We start from the raw sequence: 22242 nt of genomic DNA on the forward strand, positions 1-22242 counted from the left end.
GGAGGAGAAACTTGGGGTGGGCAGGGCTTCCGGAGCGGGCGGAGCGCGCGGGAGATCTAGCAAGGCGGCTGAGCCTGCAGGAGAACCGACCCGCGAGCGGCCCGACGTGGGGCTACGGAGGAGGGCTGAGGTAGGTCCGCGGGTTTCAGAGAACGATCTTCCCCGGCGGGGCGCCCTTTCAGGCCCGAGGCGGGGTTCGGGGAAATGGAACCCAGAGTCCCGGCCCTTCCCGCGAGCGCCTCCACGAACAGCATTAGGCGGAGCTGTCTCTGCAGCCCCCTCCTGGTGGTGGTCTTAAGAAAGGAATGTCACTGTGCTGTGCGTGTAGCCTAGGCTGGCCAGGCACGACCTCAGCCTTCCTGGTACTCCTACAGGAGTGAGCCCCCACCGCGCGCACCTAACCTCTGGTGTCAGGGTAGTTTACCTCGCTTCCAGAACAACGAGCCGGGAGCTTTGCTCACTCCCTCACAGCCTGCTCCCCAGTTGGAGGAACAGGCTGGTGTAGCCCTACCTCGCCAGGAGACAGGAAGGCAGACAGCCAAGTGGAGCGTCGAGCTCCGTGTCTGGGACAGGGGGCCTCGGTGTTGAAGTCTAAGTTGCTCGGTGGGGCTTTGTAGAGCAAGGCAGGCCTGGCTGCCTCAAGGCCTTGGCAGTTGCTGATGCATGGCCAGAACCTGGCCTATCTATGTCCCTTGCTGAGCCTCCACCAGCTTGCTGTCAGCCCAAGCCCTGTGATGGCTCTGGTTCACCACCGGACGGGGTTAGCAGATGTCCTGGGAAACCTTTGAGTTCTGGTGCCAGGAGCTTCCTGTCCTACGCAGGAGGCATGTTCTTAAGCCTCGCAGCTGCCTGGTGGAATGCTGTGGCCAGGCCTGCTCCAGTCTCTTGACCTTCCTAATGCTACGATTGCCAGGCTTTGTCTCCTTGCAGCAAGGGAGGGGATAGAGTTCTCTCTGGAAGTGACTCTTGCCCACACTGCATCCTAAGCACTGCCAGGGAAGCCTTTGGTGCCTACAACTGGAGACTGGGCTGTTTTTAAAGTGCTAGGATTCATACAGGATGCTGATCCAACATTCAGCTGGCCCTCAGCTACTGACCTTAGCACCCCCCACAGGTGTATGTGTGTGTTGTACACACATGTATATATGTATATGCCTATTTGGATGTGTACTGATGTGTGGAAGCCAGAAGCTGACGTCCAGTGTATTCCTCCATCACTCGCCTTATATATTGAGGCAGGGTCTCACTTGAACCCCAAGTTCACAGATCAACTAATCAGCCTGCTCTGAGGATGCCCTGTCACTGCCTTCTTAGTGCTGCGAATACTGGCAGGCCACGTGGCCCGCCCAGCGCTGGATCTCCCCATCCTTGGATTGCACAGCAAGCTTGACACCCCCTGCACGCACACACACACGAACCACTTCTTGGTGTTGTCATTTGAACTGATGCATGAGATTGCGCTGTACTTCCACAGCTGTTTTAATTTTCTCTGACTCGGTATTTAGTCTGAGAAGTGGGGGCTGAGGGCGTGGGGAGTGGGGTGGCGAAAAAGCAAGCAAGTACTGTTGGATGCTTCCTTTGTAACAGTGCCTGATTCTAGCATAGCCAGCCCCAGTAGGAGGTAAGAGGCCTAGTGCTGTCCTCCCCAGGTCCCTTCCTGGGAGGGTCTCCCAAGTGTTTTCTGCCCCTTCTGTTATTCTCTGACAAGGTGTGGTTTCCCCAGCATCCTTCAGAATTCCAACTCACCTAAGGCTAGAAAATACTGAGTGAGACCCATGCATGGAGACCTGACCCATAAATACTGAGTGAGACCCATGCATGGAGACCTGACCCATAAATGCTGAGTGAGACCCATGCATGGAGACCTGACCCATAAATGCTGAGTGAGACCCATGCATGGTGACCTGACCCATAAATGCTGAGTGAGACCCATGCATGGAGACCTGGACCCATAAATACTGAGTGAGACCCATGCATGGAGACCTGACCCATAAATACTGAGTGAGACCCATGCATGGAGACCTGGGCCCATAAATGCCCCAGCAAGTTAAGTGGGTACAGGACGTACCAGCTAGCTTTCTTTCCCAACTGGGCCTCAGGCACAGAATGACAGGACTCTGGAGTGAGCCTCGGCTTCCAAACTGCCCAGTCCTTCTGAGAGTGATGGAGCAAATTCATGTCATCCTGGGCTTTCATGGGTAGTGCTCCCGAGACAGTGGCAGCTGTCCTCCGCCCTCCAAGAGTCACTTTCTAAGATGCCTGCTCCCACAGGTAGTCCAAGTCGACAGCAAGCACGTTGAAATGTGTTGCCGTCGCTGTGTCTCTAGAAGTTCTTCGTGCTCGTGGTGAACCCAGTGAGGAAATGGACTTGGATCAACTGGACCTAAACCCCAGAATTACTGCTGCAGTTAAGAAGGGTATGTTGTATGAAGTAGCTAGCTATCATGTGTGCTCTGGGTAAAACAAGCTGCAGAAAGCTACTGGCCGTGTCCGTGTACTGTACTGGCCACCACCCAGTGGTCTTCTTCTTTTCAGGGAGGGTCTCAGATCTTTTAGCTCTGCCTGTGGGCTACTCTGTCTCGTGAGCAACACGTTCTGCACCTACCTGCGTCCCTGAAGCGCTGTGGCTGCTGTGAAGCCACCCTGGCCGCCTCTTCATGGCAGCTCTTTCTGCCACTGTGGGAACTGGTTTGACACACCTGCAGTTATTTTTTCTCTTTCTGCTGTCTTCCTTTTTAACTGCAACAGGCTGTCACTCTATGGCCCTGGCTGACCTGGAACTCACAGAGATCCTTCTGCCTCTGCCTCCCAGTGCTGGAATTAATATTTTCTTCATTCAACAGGTTTGAAAATGAAGACACTCATTTCTTTCCCCTCCTCCCCAAGCGGCAGGCCCTTGGTTCATTAGTAGTGAGGCGCCCTTCACTTCCTGCCCCGTCCTGGCCTGTCTGCCTCTAAGTTCTGCTTTCCCTCCAGCCTCTTGTCTACCCGAGCCTGGCGTGGTGGTGCAGACACTTTCACACTGTCCCTTCTCCGTTTGTTAATGTCAGGGCTTCGAGCATGGTCAACGAGACCCCCCACCAACTCCACTCACACTTTTCGTTTTGCTTTTAAAATACAGGGTCTTGCTGTGTGGCTCAAACTGACCTTGAACTCCTTGACTTCAGTGACCCTCCTGCCTCAGCCTCCCAAGTAGCTGGGACAATGGACAAAGAGTGGGACAGGTCGACAGTCACATTCTCATATCACACAGGATTTGCACTCATCTCTGGTTCCTGCTGCTGCTGACATGAGAGTCAGGCCCAGGTCACAAGGGCACAGCGGCAGGCCCTTCAGCAGGCTCCTCCTTCCTTCTCCACCCACTAGTTACACTACCCAAGACTTTCTGGGTGAATCCAGGTGTCCCCAGATCTGGTGGCCCAGCTCTCCCCTCACCTCCCACCCTTGCTCAGTGTCCTGACTCATTGTGGTCCACTTTTTCTCTGGTTTATCTGTGTGACTTCAGGTAGATTGAAGTCGGTGAAGGAGGTTCTGTGCTACTCGGGACCAGATTTGCAGAGGCTCACCAGCCTGCCCACCCACGACGTGCAGCATCTGCTGAGAGCGGCCGCTCTGCACCTTCAGGGCAGCCGTGTCCTTACAGGTGGGCAGGAAAGCATCTGCAGGGGTGATGGGGTGAACGACCCCATCGGCTCCAGACTCTGTGTTGGGAATGCCGTCACAGCACTGCCCTAGCCCATCAGCCTCCCCTAGGAAAGTGCAAGTGACTTGTCTAGGGCCCGCAGAGAAGAGCCCATAGCACAGCGCACTGAGCAGTGGGCCCTCAGCTCCTCTACAGCCGTCCTGGAGTACTTGCACCCCAGAGTAGGCCCTCACAGCAAAGGACGAAGTCGGGGTCCCAGTGGTGTGGCAGGGGCAGCTGTGAGAGGCCCTGCCTCTTCAGGACATGGCATCCACGTAACGGCTTTGCCTCACTGATGTCTGACTAACCTGATGGCCACAGGCTGTTGCTGTTCCTCGTTTGCTCTTCTTGCTGAAGCTGTCCAGAACTAGACAGGCCCAGAAAGTCAGCTGAGCGTACCCTGTACACCCTGAAGCTTAGGGTTCCTCCTTTCCTTTTTCCTTTCTTCCTTTTTCTTCCTTCCTTCCTTTTTTCCTTCTCTCTCTCTTTCTTAAAAACAGGGTCTCTGTCATTCTGACTGTTCTATGTAGCGCAGGCTAGCCTCAAACTCATGGAGACGCCTCTGCCTCCCAATTGCTAGGGTTTGGATTTCTCTAGCAGCTTGTGCCCACTAGGGAAGGGCCATATCTTAGAATACATGCGGCATCCTGGGAAGTGTGATAGGGACAAACTCATATATGCACTGTACTCAGCTGCACAGTCGGCCTACCTTCTGACCTCAGCACCCGTGCTTAGCCAGTCCTCATGCTGCATCTGAAGCCAATACTACCTGAATGGCCTTAGGCTCACAGGCCCTAGCAGGCTGGGCAGGGCACAAGCCTGGCGGAAAGCATGGCTGATCCTGTGCTCCCTGCAGCATTGCAGCTGTTCCAGCAGAGGGAGCGCTTCCCTGAGCAGCATCAACGCCTGAGCCTGGGCTGCCCTGTCCTGGATCAGTTCCTTGGTGGCGGCCTGCCCCTGGAGGGCATCACTGACCTGGCTGGCCGCAGCTCGGCAGGGAAGACCCAGCTGGCGCTACAGCTTTGCCTGACTGTGCAATTTCCACGGCAATATGGAGGCCTGGAGGCGGGTGAGTGGCTGCCCCTTCCTGGGAGTGTAGGGGAAGTGTAGAGTCCAAGGCAGGTGGCACTCAGGCCCCCTGCTCGGGGCTACTTTCCTCTCAGGGAGGCATGGCTGTCTCCTGGGTAGTCTCCCATGACTGTCTTTCTTCTAGAAGATTAGTGGAAGGTGAAGCTGTACTCAGGCTGTGGGAAGGAAGCAGGGGCACCAGCTGACCCCACCAGTTGTCACACAGCTTCAGTGGGGCACCTCACCCCTGCATCAGGCCCACAGCCACAGAGGTGGGGCAGAGAACATGTGGCATTTTCAGCATGTGCATGGCTCTGACCCAGGGCGACTCCCCAGACCGCCTGCCTGGGTCCTCTGTGGACTGATGGTCAGAGCTACCTGCAAAACAAGCCACGTCTCTGCCATTTGTGCCCAGGTGGAGCAGGGTTAGGGAGACCGAGTTGACTCCTGAACTTTGCCCCTTTCTGCACCAGCTGGGGCCTTGCCACAACACCACTTCACTTCACGTTGGCTTCTGTCCTAAAAGCTATGGCTGAAGGAAGGCTCCAGTTTCCGTCCTATCACAGCTTGTCTTGTAGAGCAGCTGCTCCTGAAGCAGCGTCAGTGCCGGTGCCCCACCAGCATTTCTGAGTCTGTAGCGGTGTGGTATGAGCCTCTGATGTGCTTTCTTCCAGGACATACCTGGTAGACCCAGAGCCATATCAAAATGCCTCTTGCTTACAGAGTCTTAAAAACCATCATCCAGCTGTGGTTCTTCACACCTGTAACCCTAGCTGTCATGAGGCAGGGGCAGGAAGATCAATGCAAGTTGGAGGCCAGCCTGACTCCACAGAGAGTCTGGCTTGGGGAGTAAGACCTTACCTTAACAGAAATATTGAAATATTTTTATTTGCATTCAGAATATTGTCAGCTATGCTTCTTCCTTTTGTGGATGATCTTCGGTTTGGTTTGGTTTTTCGAGACAGGGTTTCTCTCTGTACCCCTGGCTCTCCTGGAACTCACTCTTTAGAGCAGGCTGGCCTCGAACTTACTGAGATCTGTCTGCCTCTGCCTCTCGAGTGCTGGAATTAAAGCTATGTTGCCACTACCACCACCTAGGTGATCTTTGCTTTCCTGAATCCTTTGAAACATGAATGGTGTTCATCTTATGAAAAACACTTATCTGTGGTTTGATATCTTCAGCAAGCCACTGGCATCTTTCTCCTAAGAGTTCTAGAACTCAGCCCGTGGATTCCAAGAGTCCCAGTATCGTCTATGGGGAAGACTTCTCGGCTGAGGCACTGGCATCTCTGTTGAGAGCCTACTGCCCAAAAGCACAGGGTTTCCTGCTAGTGGCCCAACTCTTTCCAGCTGCAGGATCTGGGTGGCCTTCGGACCGCTCGTGTTCCAGGTGAGCAGGTGCTCATGCCTGGTCGTGCACTCTTCCACTTACCTCTGGCATCTCCAAGAGACAGGCGGGAGTCTGTGAGTTGTCCTGCATTTAAGGAACATGTTTCAAAGTCCCTTAACTCTGGTGATCTCTGCCCGGTCCTGCCCAACCCAGCAGGAAACTAGAGAGCAGGAATGAGCTAGCAGGATATCCAGGAACAGGGAGTGTACTCAGGTGTCAGAGTAGAGGGCTAGCCTGTGTTCTAAGGGAGCAGCAGGTAGGCACAGGTGGGCTAAGAACCAAGTCGAGCCCCCTGCCCTTCTGGGTGAAAACTTGTAAGAGGCAGAGGCTACATTTGGCTTCGCGGCCACAGGTCCGTTTCTAGTCCTTGTGCACACCAGTGTTCTGGCTTCCCAGGGGCCGTCTACATCTGCACGGAGGATGTCTTCCCCAGCAAGCGGCTGTGGCAGCTCATTGAACAGCAACAGCAGCTGCGGACAGATGTGCCTGGGGAGGTGGTCCAGAAGATCAAGTTCGGCAACCACATCTTCATTGAGCATGCGGCCGATGTGGTGAGTGTCTGTTTCTGCTCACAAACGGCCCAGTGACTCAGCCAGTGTCATCTGTGCAGGGGCCTAGTGCAGAGACCAGGCTCTGTCAGGGTAGTCGGGAAGGATGTCCAGAATAAGATCTAGAGGACCAGAAACCCATAGGGCGGAGGTCATGGCGGAAGGGTTCTTCCTAAACCAGTAGCTCTCAACCTTCTGTGGGTCATGACCCTCTGGGTCACACTCCACACAGCAGTTATTTACATTAGGACTCACAACTACAGCAAAATTACAGTTATGAGTGCAACAAAACAATTCTATGGTTGGGGGTCACCACAACATGAGGATCTGAAGGGCTGCAGCTTTAGATGTAAACACATTCACCAGGGAGCCTGCTGCCCTGTGCCGTGGGCCAGCATTCTCAGGACCGCTGGCCTTGAGTGTACTGTGTAAGTCTGCCCTGGTCCTATCTTTAACCAGCACTATCACTCCTTCCCCAGAGTCTGTCAATCTACCCAGGAAAGAAGGGGGAGGAGGAGCCCTGGGAGTGTAGCAAAGGGGTCCTGAGAACTCACAAGCTTCTGCAGAGCCCTATCTCTGCTGCCTTAGCCTGGGGCTTACCTGCTACTGGAGGTGACCGGGCTGGGCTCTGTCCCCGCAGCAGGATACAGAGCCATGCCCAAGACAGTTGCTCAGTTTAGAGAAGCTCTTGTCTTCAGGGATGGGTGACAGATGAGGATCGTTCTGGAGTTCGGAGAAGGGACTAAACCTGTACCCCAAATATGAATGTGGATGACGGACATGGCAAGCACCCTTGGCGTGCCCACCTGGGGCATCGCTGGCTAGGGAGTGTTCTGAGAGGGTGGCAAGCTGGCTCAACCAACTCCAAAACTGTCCTCCGTATGCTCACCAATTGGTGTGCACACGAGTCACTCACATGCACGATAATAAAACATTTTAATTTTTTAAAAACAGTTGCTGGGTGGTGCACACCTTTAATCCTAGTGCTCAGGAGGCAGAAACAGGCAGATCTCTGAGTTTGAGGCCAACCTGGTCTACAGAGAAAGTTCCAAGACAGCCAGGTCTACACAGAGAAACTTTGTCTTAAAAAGAATGGGGGGGCGGGGATATAGTTAGGAACAGACATTCATTCTGGTAAACGGAAGGGATATAAACTTTTAATTTTAAAAAATGTACAATAAAAATACATTATTACACACAACAGAGAACTAAACACATGAGAAGTGGCACAGGAAGGCCAGGCAGAAGCAGCAGGAGCCAGATGTGTCTTGTCCCAGTGGCCTCCCAGAAGGAGGCAGGGCCAGGTCACCGACCTTACTGGCTAAGAGTTGCTCTCCAGGACCCTACAGTGGTGTGGTTATTAGTATGTGCTCCGCAGCACGTAGGCAGGGGAACTAAGTTAGCTCTGTGGGCTCTCAGCCGAGGGCCCTCCCAGCCCCACCATGGCCTTCACAGGGCCAGCTCTGGAGCCACACTCAGCAGCAGCATCGTGGTGTTTAGAGCAGGCCAGGCTCAGGTCACTGTAAAAGAAAGCTGCAGATCAGGCTAGGCCACATGGGAGCTGCTCCATCCCCTCCTGCCCTGGGGTCTTCCCAGCAATGGGAGTGGTGTCAGCCTCCCTAGGGTTCAATAGGATGTGAGCACAGAACCTCCCCTCTTCTGCATAAGTCCAGCAGTATTGACCACACCTGTCCTTCCACACCGGCTAGCAAGCAGGCTCGGATGCAACTGGCAGGCACAGCCACCATTTGCCATCCATCCCAAGGTACCCAGGCCCTGGCTGAGGGGAGGTGCAGACACTCACGTTAGTGCTAGCGTCTTCTAGGCTGCTGCTGTCGTTTTCCACACAAAGAGGCTCTGCTGGGGACACCCTAGAGAAAAGTACAGACTGAGTTTCACTCTGGGCTGGATGCTGGAATCTGACAGCTCCTCACAGCTGCCAGTGTGTCAGTGCTGGTTACCTGCTTGGCCAGCCAGAAGCCGAAGACAGTGAACTCTGAATGGTATGGCTGCAACCTCAGGCCTACGCCCCACTCCACTGTGGCCATGTGAAGCAAGACCTTCCTGACAGCAGCCATCCACCTTCCCCACACAAGACTACCCTGACCTGGGCCACTCAGCTACTCAGGCTCTTGACCACATCACAAGTCACCCAAGCCTAGTGCCAACAGGACACAGTGGCCCCGAGAAGAAAGCCCAGAGTCACCTGCCTTGGGAGATACATTGCTGCCCTAAGCCTAGAGCTCCTGGAGTAGGCAGCAGGGGAGCTGATCCCAGTGTCCCTACTCCCCACCAGCATCTTCTCCAGGGGGCAGGCCTTTAACCCCTTTAGAAGTGGATGGTACCTCCTGTGTGCAGAGCAGACTACCACATCTAGCGTGCCCCATCAGTACAAAGGCCAGGAGGGCACCTGGCTCTTCCCCCCACACCCTATTTGAGTGGGGCCAAGCAGAGCTGCTCTCTAGACCACAGCCTAGTGAGCTGATCCTGTCAGCACAGAGCTGTCCGGTGGGTGACCTCAGGACCTACAGTGGAACTACTGGAAGGGGACAGTCACTGTGATGACCATACCCCTCTGCAGGACTCAGGGTGAGGGTATGGGAGATAGTGGAAGGTGCTCTTGTGAGAAGAGAGTAAGATTGAAGGAACAGGTATGAGTTTACCCCCATCCCAGGTAGGCAGGAGTCAGGCAGGAAGTGTCAAAAAGCTGGATCTCAGGGAGTTACGACCAGATGGAGGCCGCTGGCCAGGTGTGCCTTGTGTAGACCACAATGTATGTCCTCCACAGGACACCTTGTTGGAGTGTGTGAGTAAGAGGGTCCCTATTCTGCTGTCAAGGGGAATGGCCCGCCTGGTGGTGGTTGACTCTGTTGCAGCCCCATTTCGTTGTGAGTACGATGTTCAGGCCTTGGCCACCAGGGCCAAGCACCTGCGGTCACTGGGGACCATGCTCCGAAGACTGAGCAGCACCTTCCGGAGCCCTGTGCTATGCATCAACCAGGTAGCTGAGGCTAGTGGGCTTTGCCCTTTGCCTTGGGAAAACAGGACTGACTGGATGGGAGGGGAAGCAGCTGAGGTGGCTGTTGCCACTGACCCTCACTTGGGTTTTTCCAGGTGACAGAAATGGTGGAGGAGCAAGAGTCTATGCTCAGGCCACTGGGGTGAGTATGGGCACCTCAGCATACTGGAAACTGGAGTGGGGTTGGGGATATACAAGCAGCAACACCCACTTTGTCTCTTAGGGCCTGGGATGAGCACCTCTCTCCAGCCCTTGGCATCACCTGGGCTGACCAGCTCCTGATGAGACTGATGGTTGACCGGGTCCGTGAGGATGATGCCACTATGGGCTTGCCCAGGAGCCCAGCTCGGACTCTACGAGTGCTCTTCGCCCCCCACCTGCCCCTCTCTTCCTGTTGCTACACAGTCAGTGGGGAAGGCATTAGAGGGATACCAGGAACTGAGTCCTGTTAACAGTTGCCCAGCAGATCACCCTGATTCTGATGAGTCCTTCCAACCGTGTTAGCACCTGGTGGACAGATACCCACTGCCACTTAGCATCTGCTCTCTCCCTGGGGTTCGCCTACTGCTGAGCCGTGGAGTTTGGCCCCACACACTGCCCTTTAGAGCAGTTGTTCTCACCTGGGGGTCAAACAACTCACAGGAGTCACCCGAGACCATCAGAAAACACAGATATTCACATTGTGATTCATAGCGATCAAAATTACAGTTATGAAGTAGCAATGAAATAACTTTGTGGTTGGGGGTCACCACAACCTAAGGGACTGTATTTAAGGGTCACAGCGTTGGAAGGTTGAGAACCACTCTCTTAGAAGATGAATGACCCACCAGGAGCTCTGGCAGCCTCAGGGCATCTGTTTGGGAGCTGCTTAATGGTAAGGCTCAGCTCTTGTCTCCTCTGCTTCTGCCTGGGGCCGAGTCAGCAGCTGGCCTGGTGGGGCCTCCTCTCCTGCAGGATAGTTTTAACCCACACACAGCACACACACACACAGGCAGTGATGCCCACCACTCAGGCCAAATGGGGCACACAATGAGATACTTCCCTGCTGTGCCCCTCCCCACACACATACAACATTGGGGGCGGAGCAAACAAGCTGACCCTCCTTCCAGAACAGTCTCAGGAAAGGAGGTGGGACTGGTCTAACCTGCTTGCCTCACCTTCCTTAGGCTAAGTAGCTCAGCAGACAGAAGTAACATCTGCTCTGTACCCAAGAATCACCACTTCTGGACTTGAGGCTCTACAGTCACCAAGGAAATATGGCCTCTGAAGACAGGGCTGTGGTTTAAACCTGTCCTGTGCTTCCAGATGATTCCTGGCAGCACAGGCTTCCACCAGCAAATGTGCCACATGGGGCTCACCAAGGAGTCCTGCTGCTCCAGTGTCGTGTGACTCCTCAAGCTGGGACTTACACTGTCACTGCCCCCACTCAAATAGGGGAACAGACCACATATGGTGTATATACCATGACATCTTCAGGATAGCCCCAGGCTGTATGAAGCTCGTCAAAGCTGTCTGCGACCCCCACCCTTTTTGGCAATTCTGGAGCCTGAACCCAGGATCTCCTGCATGCAAGACAAGTACTCTGCACTGAGCTACAGCCCAGCCCCAGTGCTGCCCTGAAAGGTTGAGAACACTGGCATAAATGATGGGGCACGGCTACTTGGGGTGGGAGAAGTTTATACAAAATAGCCTCTCTGCAAAACTGGAGGGCTTTATATCAGGAAATAAAACTTTATTTTGGTAACAAAGTATTGACAATTCCAAGTTTTCTAAATAGATTGTATTAAAAATCAGAAAACAGTTCCAAAATGGTACACTTAGAAGACATGCCCAATGCTCCCAGGACCTGTATCCACCAGCTAGGTCAAGGGGCCCTGCAGGTCCACCCCAACAGTGGGCCACCTGATAAATCCATCTCTGGGTTGACTGTAGCAGCTAGCTGCCCAGACCACTGCTGCCACTGAGCTGGCAGGCCCTGCGCCTGCTCCTCCTACATTATGCGCCATCCTACTGCTCAGGAATGAGCACAGATGAATGCAGGAGACACAAACTAGGTCCACATGCCCCATAGGCCTACAGGAACTATAAGCATGCATCTCTAGCAATTATTTCATATATACTACTGCACTGACTTTCTCAGGCTGGCAAGAGGCTTAAAGGGTAAAGACACCTGCAGTACAAACTGGCAACCTGAAATCACTCTCTGGAAGGAGGAGATCCATACACACAGCCATGCTTGCACACACACTGACTTTCTATGTAAAATCCCCAGCAATTTTCCAGAAAATTCCTGAGCCCTTCTGACACTAAACGCTTAGGACTACACCAACCCAGAAGCATTCAGTTGCCTGCTGTGCCCATCACCAGTGAGCTTCCCTGCAATAGCCCCACAAGTCACTGACACCTCTCTCTCGGGAGCCCTCACCATAGAGAACACGGTGAAAAGGGGCAGTGGACCCCGCCTGTCTCCTGACAACATGGACTGCAACTGAACCTGGCACCATGTTGACTGCATTCAAACTCCCAGAGTGCTGCTCTCTAGTACAGTGCCCAACTGGTCAGCCATTCCATTTGCTCCAAGGTTCTCTACCTTCTGCAGGCTTGGGTTCCAGGAGGCCAATACCCACCAGGCTTTCCCTGACATCTGAGGGACTTGCAAGAGTTTTCCCTGCTTAGCCATTTCCCCAGCTGATGTGGGAGTGTCATATATCAATCTGTTGATTTCATTGGTTAAGCAATAAAGAAACTGCTTGGCCCTCATAGGTTAAAACATAGGTGGGTGGAGTAAACAGAACAGAATGCTGGGAGAAAGAAGCTGAGTGAGTGAGTCGCCATGATTCTCCCACTCCAGGCAGACGCAGGTTAAGATCATTCCTGGTAAGCCAGCTCGTGGGCTACACAGATTATAAGAAATGGGCTAGTCCAGGTGTGAGAGTTAGCCGAGAAAAGGCTAGATATAATGGGCCAAGCGGTGTTTAAAAGAATACAGTTTCCGTGTAATTATTTCGGGTAAAGCTAGCAGTTCGGGCGGCTGGGTGCCAGGGATGCAGCCCCGCCACTCCTACTACTACACCCAGCCCCAACCTGATGCTTTCTCTAGAACAGGGTCTCACTTGTAAGCCCTGGTTGGCCTCTGCTCCTGAGTGTGGGGATTAAAGTGCACCACCATGCCTAGCCTAAGAAATCTGCAACTGGTTGTGATCAATTAGTTTAAACACCACTGTATGCAGACCAGCCCAAAAACCTCATGTTTTATAAGAACTGTGCAATTCTTTGGACCAGCATTAGGTTGAGTCAGAAAGTGTCAACAGCCTGAAGGCTGCATCCGGCTGCCCTGATCAGGACCACAGATTCCCGGGCCCTGTATTCTCTCAACTTCAGGTTAGTCTCACACACTGCCTCAGAATGATCTGAAACATTCTTGTCAGACGCACCCATGAGAAACCTGTGTACTCAGCATGCAGGGTCGCAGGACAGGGGTCTAGGGCACTCGTACAGCACCCACCCCCACAGGGGACCCCACAGGTGTCTGCGGAGCCCTGGGGGTCCCCTGAGCTCCCCTGAGCATTGCTTCTCCACCCCTTCCCTCCACACTCTGGGCTTGACAGACACAGACCATTGTGAGCTCCTGGTCAGAAAGCAAACATTTTAAGCATCTGACTCTTGAAAATTTTTTCACAATATTTATACTTTAAATAGATCTAGATGTCAGACAGGGTGGGTGGCAGAAGTCACACACAGCAACACAGGCCAAGGCCACCAGCTGCAGCTGGCTCTGGTCATTAACAGGCCCAGGGCACAGGTGCAGATCAAGCAACAGAATTCTGGGGCATGGCTGCCAGGCACTTTTTAAGCAACAGCCTGCAGATATTGATGGATGTCCCCATCGAGAAAGAAAGCCCACTCCTACCAAAGGGTAAGCTCCCCTCCTGGGCAGACTGGGTGTAGCATCCCACTCCTCTCGGAGATCCTATCTAGTTCAGCCCCAGTCTCAGTGGGCTACGTCAGTGTGGCTGGCACTCAGTGCTCTCAAGTCTGCCAGACAATTATTTCATTCCTGTGTGAAAAAGCAAATGGAAAATTATATTTAACCACACTTCTAAGGAGGTCACCCTCAAGCAATGATGTGCATAGGAAGCACTGAGCATTGGGGTTTACAGTGTAGCTCAGTGTGTGGGTGCAGCTCTATCGGGTGTATATCCTCATATCCCAGCACCAGGAATCAATCCTTAGCCCCTACGCCACCCGGTGCCTTAGGTGGGGCTAGAGTAGCAGCTGGCACTTTATCAGTTGAATTCGGGTCACTAAGAGAGTTGTGGCCTCAGGTGGGATGAACAAGGACTAAGCTCCACGTGCCAGCATGTCCTTCATAGGAAGTCACAGCTGCTCCAGCTGTCCAGTACGCTCAGAGCACCAAAGAGCACCCAAGAGGGAAGGTGCCAGGACCACTAAAGTGATGGCAACACCCAGATGCCAATCCGGATGTCTAGGAGAAAGGGAAAGCACAACGCCATTCTGGCTGCAGAGGGAGACAAAGCCTGGCATCTGCAGGAGGCTGCACCGGGAACAAGGCATCCCAGTGACAGCAATCACACACATTTTAATCATACAAGGAGACTGACCCAGCTGTGACACTACTTCAGTGACTACAGCACTCAGCTCAGACTATTCTTAGAGATAACCACATCTGGTACTCTAGGGGCTTTACCAGTGAGTGACGTGCAGTGAGATACTGCATATAAGCCCATCACAGTGGAGCATGCTCAAGGGCGGTGGCTGGGCACAAGCAGGACAGGATCCTTACTTGGAAGCAATCTTCTGTGGCTTTGCCACCTACATAAGAATACCCAGAGATTTTCTTTTGGCTGGGCAGTGGTAGTACACAAATCTAATCCCAGCACTTGGAGTCAGAGGCAGGCGGAGCTCTGTGAGTTCAAGGCCAACCTTGTCTACAATAGAGCTAGTTCCAGGAAAGCCAGGGTTACAAAGAGAAACCCTGTCTCAAAAGAAGAACAAAAGAAGGAAGGAAAGAGGAGAGGGGAGAGGAAAAAGAAAGAGCATTCAGAGAACTGACAAGCTTCATGTTGCTGGACCAGGATACGCAAGGACCATGAGCACACTGTTGACCAAAGTGGGATCACGCTAAAGTGACCGTCTCGCTCTTAGGGATGCTGGGGACCAGCTAAAGTGACCATCTCGCTCTTAGGGATGCTGGGGACCACAGGACTTGGACAGTGGGCCTTTCCCTCACTTGGCCTGAACATGCAGGTCCTTTAACTAGATTTAGTGCCCAGAGGAAATCCCAGCATTTCTCTGCATATTTTACAGCATTAACTCTTCTTAAATGCAGCAAATACTACTACCTTCTGAACCTGCCTAGCCAGGGCAGGAAGTCTGCTGCCTGTCAGGTGAGCCTGGGGCTCTCAGAGGGCCCATTACCACAGGCACAAACTCTAGGCTCACTGTGAGGTCCAGATGCATAAACATATTCCATAATTTTTGGTAAATTAATAGGAAAAGCAGTTTAACTATTAGCAAGAAAAACTGTAAAGTCTTTTTTCTACTGAGAGGCCAGGTGTGTGGTGCATTCCTTTAATCCCAGCACTCAGAGGCAGAAGCAGGTGGATCTCTGGAGGTTGAGACCAGCCTGTTCTACAGAGTGAGTTCCAGGATAGCCTGGGCTACACAGTGACCCTGTCTCAAAAATCAAAGTAAACAACAAACAAAAAAGCTTCTTTTAGGAAAAGCAATTGAACCCTGAGGCTGGGCATGGCATGCACACCTACAGCCCCACGATCCTGAGTGTGGACTACACACACCTCAAGTAAACACAGAAGCCAGAGACAGACACAGTAAACACAGGCTGGCCCTGAGGCCTGGGCTCACAAGACCTCCAAAGATGGGGATGAAGACCAGGACACAGCCTATGGGTCAAAGATGCTATGCACTGACCACAGCAAACAGCTAGCTCTGTTTGAATCTACTGGAGCAGAAGCTTGAGGACCAAATGAAAAAGCCCCGTTTCCACACAATCGAATGCTGCTGGAGATCTGACAGGCTGCTGCGCTGTCTGCTTTCTGAGGTTCTTTGAGATAGGGTTTCTCTGTGTAGCCCTGGCTGTCCTGGATCATACTCTGTAGTGAAATAGGATTAATTTTGTGGTTTGGACTGAGGCCTGGAACTCACTAAGTGGAGCAGGATGGCCTTGAACTCCAGAGGGCTGGGTTCAAAAGCCTTGGGACCACACCCAGCCCAGCTGCTCTCAGTGAAGGCCAAAGAAAGCTGCACCACTTTGTCTCTCGGTTTCCTCTTTCCTCCTAAGACACAGCAGCAAAGTGGCCCCTATACAGCCTGTCTCTGATCCCCTGGAAACTACTAGGCTCTCAGTGTCCCAGCGCAGGCAAGCATGGACGCTGGAACTAACGGGAGACACCTCAGTTTCACATGTCATATAGCACAAAACCCAAGTCACTGAGAAACATCAGTACGGAATGTGGACTTGTACCTCACAGCATGCCTGGCTGCCAAGGGGCCACAGCATTAAACCACCCCACTCTGTGAGGTGTGGCCACACACTGCTGCTGGCTGTTAGCGCGGTAAGCCTTAGGAAGATGGAAAAGAGGAAACTCCCAAGCACTCCCTCTTGAGCAGGGCATTCCGGAACTGACTTTGCACACTAAGAGTTTCAGTCAGAGGAACAGAAGCATTACTCAGGCCAGGTTTGGGGTGCAGACCGGCAATCCCAGCTATTCAGGTGGCTGGCAAAGGAGAATCACAAATTCAAAGCTTACCTGGCTCAAAATTAAAATAAAAGGTTAGCCAGCCCTGTTAGGTCTCAGGTAGTCCATATATCTAGGAAGGAACTCGAGCTAGACTATAGGAGGATTTCTGGTCACTAGATAAAAGCCAGCATTCTTCAGGAACTTGAGAAACTGGTTCCCATCTGCCAAAAGGAGTCATTTCCCTCACCTCTGGTTCAGGGACATAGGACTACCTGTGTGGTGCCTATGAGCTTATCAAAGCCCATGCCGGTATCCAGGCTCCCTCAGAACCACAAGACGTTCCACATGTCACAGTCAGCACTAGGCTGCTGGCTAGACCACCCAGCTACCCATCCTCCTTACAACAGGCATGATCTGTCCACCATGGAGCCCCCTCTCGGCCTCACTATCTCCACTACTCTCTCCTCTCCTGATGCCCTGGCCATGTCCAGCCCATTTTCATTTCTTCCTGCTCTGGGTTCTCCAGATGCCTCTTGGTATTTTCTCTTTCATTAACAACAGAAACCTTCCCCCTAAGAATGTAGCCATCAAGTCAGCAGTTTCTTTGCTACGCCCCTCACATACAAGCTCAAGAGGGGGGCATTTGCACTGCATAAATGTGACCCTGGATTCTACCCATAGTACTCTGGCCAGTCTGAGAGAAGCAGCCTAGCAGCCACCGGGCTCCCTCTCAATGCTTGAAGAAATGCTTCACACGACAGACACTGCCTTGCTGACCCTACAGACATCTAGAAGCCTGGGTAATCAGAGCTCTTCATCCCAGAAGCAGCTAGCATGGGTCCCCTCACAGGCAGAGGCCAGCACAAAGTCGTCTGCCCCACAGACTTCCAGCTTCAGACAATGGATCTTCCAGGTGTTCACAATGGCATGAACGCCTTGGAGCCTCTCCAGGCGCAGACGGCCAGCATACAACCACTAATAACCAATGTGTGCTCCCGGCTCAGGCCCCCCGTCTCCCAGAATCCACTATGAACCCAAACAGACTCTGGAGAACACTGGCCAAGAATGTAACACAGGCAGCCCAGCGCCCTACTGAGGGCCACGCGGGGAGTGGAATCGGACCCTAACCTAATGGCACCGAGAATGAGAGTGGGCACTTTCAGAAGGCACGAAAACAGCAGAGCAGCGGGGAAACAACTTCAATGCCCAACGTGTTGTCCAAAGCCCTAACTCAGAGTGCGAGCCTGAGGGTCCCGACTGCACCCCTAAATCAGCATTTCTGCTCGGTAGTGCCATCCTGAAGTCTGGAGTGCAGAAAATGCTGACAAGGCTCCAGAGAATGTCCCCAAGTGAGGGGCAACAGGCACCACAGAGACAAGGCACGGGTAGCTTGTCATAGAGCAGCAGAGTCCCAGAGTCCCCTGTGAGCCACCGTCTGGCAAATCCCCTTGACAACGTGGACAGCACCAGCTGAAGCCCTGTGATGTCCACACCTTTCCTTCCACCAGGAAAGCCTGGAGGTTAGAAAAGCTGCAAAACCACAGAACTCAAGCATCATCAAAAACCACTCTTTCCCCAGAATCCCTGCCAGTGTTGATGTGATCACTGCTTCTACGCGGAAGGCGCGTTTGAGGAGTAAAGCCAATGCCCATTGGGAAGAAATGATACTGTGGACTATCCGCCGACTCAGCAGCTGTTGTAGGCTGTGCGCGCACATCACAGTGTGGGGTCCCAGGTCACCTTCAGGTATCTTCCTGTCATCCCCCAGCTTGTCTGAGACAGTCTTTGAACCTGAGGCAGGCCATTTTGGTGACTGGTTGGCCAGGACACCTCCCAGGTCCAATTTTCTCTGCCTACCCCAGTGTGGGGGTTACACACATAGCACCATGCCCCCCCCCCCTTTGCGTGGATGCTGGGGATCCGAACTCAGGTCCTCAGGCTTGAGCAGCAAGCACTTTACTCACTTAGCTGTTTTCCCAGACTGGTTTTCTTTTTAGTTGTGTGTATATGTATGTGTGTACACACACATCCATGTGGAGGCCAGAAGACAACTTGGAGTCAGTTCTCTCCTACTGTATGGGTCCTGAGGGTTAACAGGCCTGCTGGCAAGCCTTTAACCCCTAATCCGTTTTCACTTTTGGAGTCTCACTGTCCCCTCTCGAATGCTAAGATTACAGGCATGAACCGCTATGCCTGGCTCACTTGTCACCAAAGAGGCTTTCTCTGAACAGAATCGAGGTGCTCCACCAGCTCCCTCTGAATCCTAGGGCCAGCTTCCCAGCTGCTTCTCAACCTGCCCTGGAAAGGAGTGGGCAAAGTACACACACCATCCTGAGACCCAGGAAGTCTGCTCTGCGGCTATGGCGCAGTACAGCATGCTGGCAGGAAGAGGGCGCTGAGGAGATAGTTACCCAGGGTTCCTTGGCTCACTGTCCCGTGCACTTCCTCCCTTCAGCTTCCTAACCAGCTTCTCACTGCTCCGTCTAATGGAAGCCCGGAGTTTGCTAAAGGAGCCACTGCGCTTTAAAGATCCAGTGCCATCCTGAAAAACACGTGAACAAGTGTGAAGCTGTGAGTGTCCCCCCCTTACCCATGCTCAGCCCAATGACCCCAACTGCTGCCAGGCACTGGCTGGCATGTGAGTCCTGCCGAAGCCACCAGACTGCCATGTGCATGAACCATAAACCCATTGAAAACACCCATGATCAGAATCCTTTGAAAATGACGAGTCCCAGCAGAAGCAGCCACATTCCCAAAGGAGCGTGAGCCCACTGCCATCTTAGGACAAAGGACAGTACAGGTCAAGAGAACTAAGGCATCTTCCAGGACTGTCTGCCAAGTGTAACTCCATGCTGCATGAACATGTGTGCACCCGGCAGGAAGACAGTCAGGATGCCACACCTCATGAAGGAAGACAGTGTCCTCCTAACAGAGTCACCTACGCAAATTTTAAATGTCAAATCTAAATGTAGCTGCAAGTTGTTTAATTGGATGCTCATTTTTATACAAATCCTAAAGCCCTGGGTTACCTGTGGGAAGTGAAAGAGCAAGCAGCTGTGCCCATAACCAAGCAGACACTACAGAGATGCTTGGCAGAGCCTGGACATGAAGTCCGTGCAGAGTGGGCCCTGCGCAGAGCAGCGTCTATCCCAGAGCCACCCTCAGGGAATCTCAAGAACCCAGTGCTGCCAGAGGCCACGCAGCACTGCGTCCCAGAAGACTGAGAAGGTACAGAGCAGAGAGACGCAAGACACAGGTCAGTTGGAGTGAGTTTATTAGAAGTTAGAAAGACACAAATACACACATCACAGAGCACTTTAAGATTAGTAGAGAGAAGCAGAAATGCCAAAATTCCACACCAAGACTACAGAGCAATCTACTTCAGTGTGTCCTGGGAGGCCTGTGCAGGACACTGGCCAGGTCTGTAAGTGCGACAGGGACGTGCGGCACATGCCTTGCTCCTACAGCTCAGTGACTGCACAGGTCACTATCATGCCACTGTAATGCCTAGGTGACATTTAACACCTGTCATGGGTGGACAACTACTCTCTCTTAACTGTTAAACTTGCGTGTTACACAGTAAATGGGTTTATTAACACAGCTGATATCTCTAAGTACATATCTGGCAAAGCTACATGTATCCAGAAATCAAGACCCCAAAAGGACAGCAGCACCGAAAGGAATGGCCAGTCCCAGAGGTGCGGCTGACAAGCTCCTAGGGGCTGCTAGACACAGCGGGCAGCACTGGAGGGGCTGCAGGAGGCGCAGCCCGTCATGCAGGAGCAGTGCGGGAGGCACCGGGCGGGCGGCTAGGCCTGTCAGACAGAAAGAGAGAAGCAGGTGAGGCGGGAGGAGCACAGTGCGGCAGGCCCCGCCCCCAAGCCCGCTCTACAGTATTTCTAGGTCACAGATCTCAGCAGCATGAAGCTCAGTAGCCCGGGCACTCCCTGCTCTACCAGGCTGGCACAGCAGGTGCTGGGCCCAGGGCATGTGAGGGATCGCAGGCTAGCTTTCTGTAACTGTCGAGAGTGAAAGTCAACATTTTTCGAGCACAGACTGGCACTGTTAGAAATCTCCTCAGCACTTACTATGGAGAGTTTCACAAGGTATTGGACATGAGGGAGGTTTGGTGGGGAAGGACAGGAAAGGCCGAATGTGGAAGACGCCATTGAAACTTCTCCTGTCTTGCAGCTTTCTCTAAATGTCACGAGCTCCCCGCAGTCTGGTGAATTTCAGTCTCTTAAAAACACTAACACCCTAGAATCTCGAGAACTTTAAGACCCAGTGACTTTAGAAGTTGGCAGCACATTTGAAACATGCAGTTGATGATCCAAATAAAAACTGCTCCTGGGGCCGCCAAAATCTCAAAAGGTGCAGACAGCCGGGCCTGGCCCGCCCGCTCGGACTCACCATGGGACGCTGAGCAACTCACTTAACCAGCCCGAGCTTCATCTTTCTCATCTTTAAAATGGAAAAATAAAACTTGTTACCAATGCCTCATGAATGCCAGGGGACAAGAAAACATCAGTTCCCACTGTCTGTCCTGAGAAGGATGCTAAATATTACATGTTCCCACACAACATGATCCTCCTGCCCTCGTGGTCTGCACCCCATTGCAAGATGCTGGCCACCTCCCTGGGTTCAAATGGACGACAGTGAACTCTTTCTCAGCCACTCCACCTGTTCGCTGAAGTAGCAGGCATGTCTAGGCTGGGTAAAACTCAAGCAGACAGATACCCCTGAGCATAGCTCAGGACTCGGAGGACCACTCTATTCTGACACTCTATGCAACTATAAGACATTCGTATTGCATAAACCCTTTTTAAGATCGCACTTATTGTGTGTGTGTGTGTGTGTGTGTGTGTGTGTGTGTGTGTGTGTGTGTGTGTGCGTGCGTGCGTACACTCACACGTAAAGTGCATGCATGGAGTTCAGAGGATAACTTCTCCACCAGGTTAGTCCTGAGGATTAAATTCAGGTCACTTGAGTGGCAAGTGTCTTTACCCACTGAGCAATTTTGCAAGCTCTCAGATAAGTCACCGAAGACGCTGACTTTAGTATTACCTCTGTGCAGTAGAACTGTAGAGAGGGTACTTCTATAACTCTTTAGTATATTCTAGTTGCCTTCTTAGCATAACTTTTCATAAATAAAGATCTACTCTGAATTAAGTTACCTCATTTCCTAATAACCTTCAATAAGAATTTAGTAATTAAAACTGTGAAAGTCAAGCCTGGTGGCACATGTCTTTAATTCCAGAGTTCAGGAGTCAGAGGCAGGCAGATCTCTGTGTTCCAGCCAACCAGGGCTACACTGTAAAACCTTTTCTCAAAAACCAACAAAACAGGTGGCGCACACCTTTAATCCCAGCACTCGGGTGGCAGACACAGGTGAATCTGAGTTCGAAGCCAGTCTAATCTACCACAGATTGAGTTCCAGGACAGCCAGGGCTACCTAGAGAGACCCGACCTCAAAAATAAACAGCATGTGGAGGACAGGCAGTGGTGGTGCACACCTGTAATCCCAGCACTAGGGAGGCAGAGGCAGGTGGATCTCTGTGAGTTCGAGGTCAGCCTGGTCTACAGAGTGAGTTCCAGGACAGCTAGGGCTACACAGAGAAACCTGTCTCAAGAAAAAAGCAAAAACAAACAAACCAACATCTAGAAGTCAGGCACTGTGATACAAGTCTATGATCCCCATGGCTGGGATGCTAACACATAAAGAGCATGAGTCTGAGACCAGTCTAGGTCACATAGTAGCACCCTGTCTCAAACAAAACAGTAACACTGGCAGGATACAGCTTAGTCATAGAGCC

General features: G+C 52.5%; 2 protein-coding genes across 15 annotated transcripts in view; one reads left to right on the plus strand and one right to left on the minus strand.

The window, feature by feature from the left end:
* Window positions 1-13: 13 nt before the first annotated feature.
* On the plus strand, window positions 14-11459 carry Xrcc3 (X-ray repair cross complementing 3). The gene is made up of 8 exons (XM_075948785.1): window positions 14-130; window positions 2272-2417; window positions 3506-3643; window positions 4539-4751; window positions 6537-6691; window positions 9477-9689; window positions 9803-9849; window positions 9931-11459. The coding sequence occupies exons 2-8, from the start codon at window positions 2363-2365 to the stop codon at window positions 10157-10159; spliced, it is 1050 nt and encodes a 349-aa protein (XP_075804900.1). The 5' UTR covers window positions 14-130; window positions 2272-2362; the 3' UTR covers window positions 10160-11459.
* Window positions 7818-22242, minus strand: part of Klc1 (kinesin light chain 1) — a 54048-nt gene continuing 39623 nt past the window's right edge. For 4 of the 14 annotated variants that reach the window (XM_075948782.1, XM_075948778.1, XM_075948781.1 and 1 more), the window contains exons 14-15: window positions 20840-20890; window positions 19687-20244 (exon numbers count right to left, since the gene is read on the minus strand). In XM_075948782.1, coding sequence (XP_075804897.1) covers window positions 20858-20890 — 33 coding nt within the window. In that variant the 3' untranslated portion in view covers window positions 19687-20244; window positions 20840-20857. Of the gene's footprint in view, window positions 8209-8492; window positions 8560-18840; window positions 18972-19686; window positions 20245-20839; window positions 20891-22242 lie in introns of those variants that run through there. The other 10 variants (XM_075948784.1, XM_075948783.1, XM_075948780.1 and 7 more) reach the window with 5 other exon arrangements.

This window comes from Microtus pennsylvanicus, chromosome 14, assembly GCF_037038515.1.
Source record: "Microtus pennsylvanicus isolate mMicPen1 chromosome 14, mMicPen1.hap1, whole genome shotgun sequence".
NCBI classification, from domain to species: domain Eukaryota; kingdom Metazoa; phylum Chordata; class Mammalia; order Rodentia; family Cricetidae; genus Microtus; species Microtus pennsylvanicus.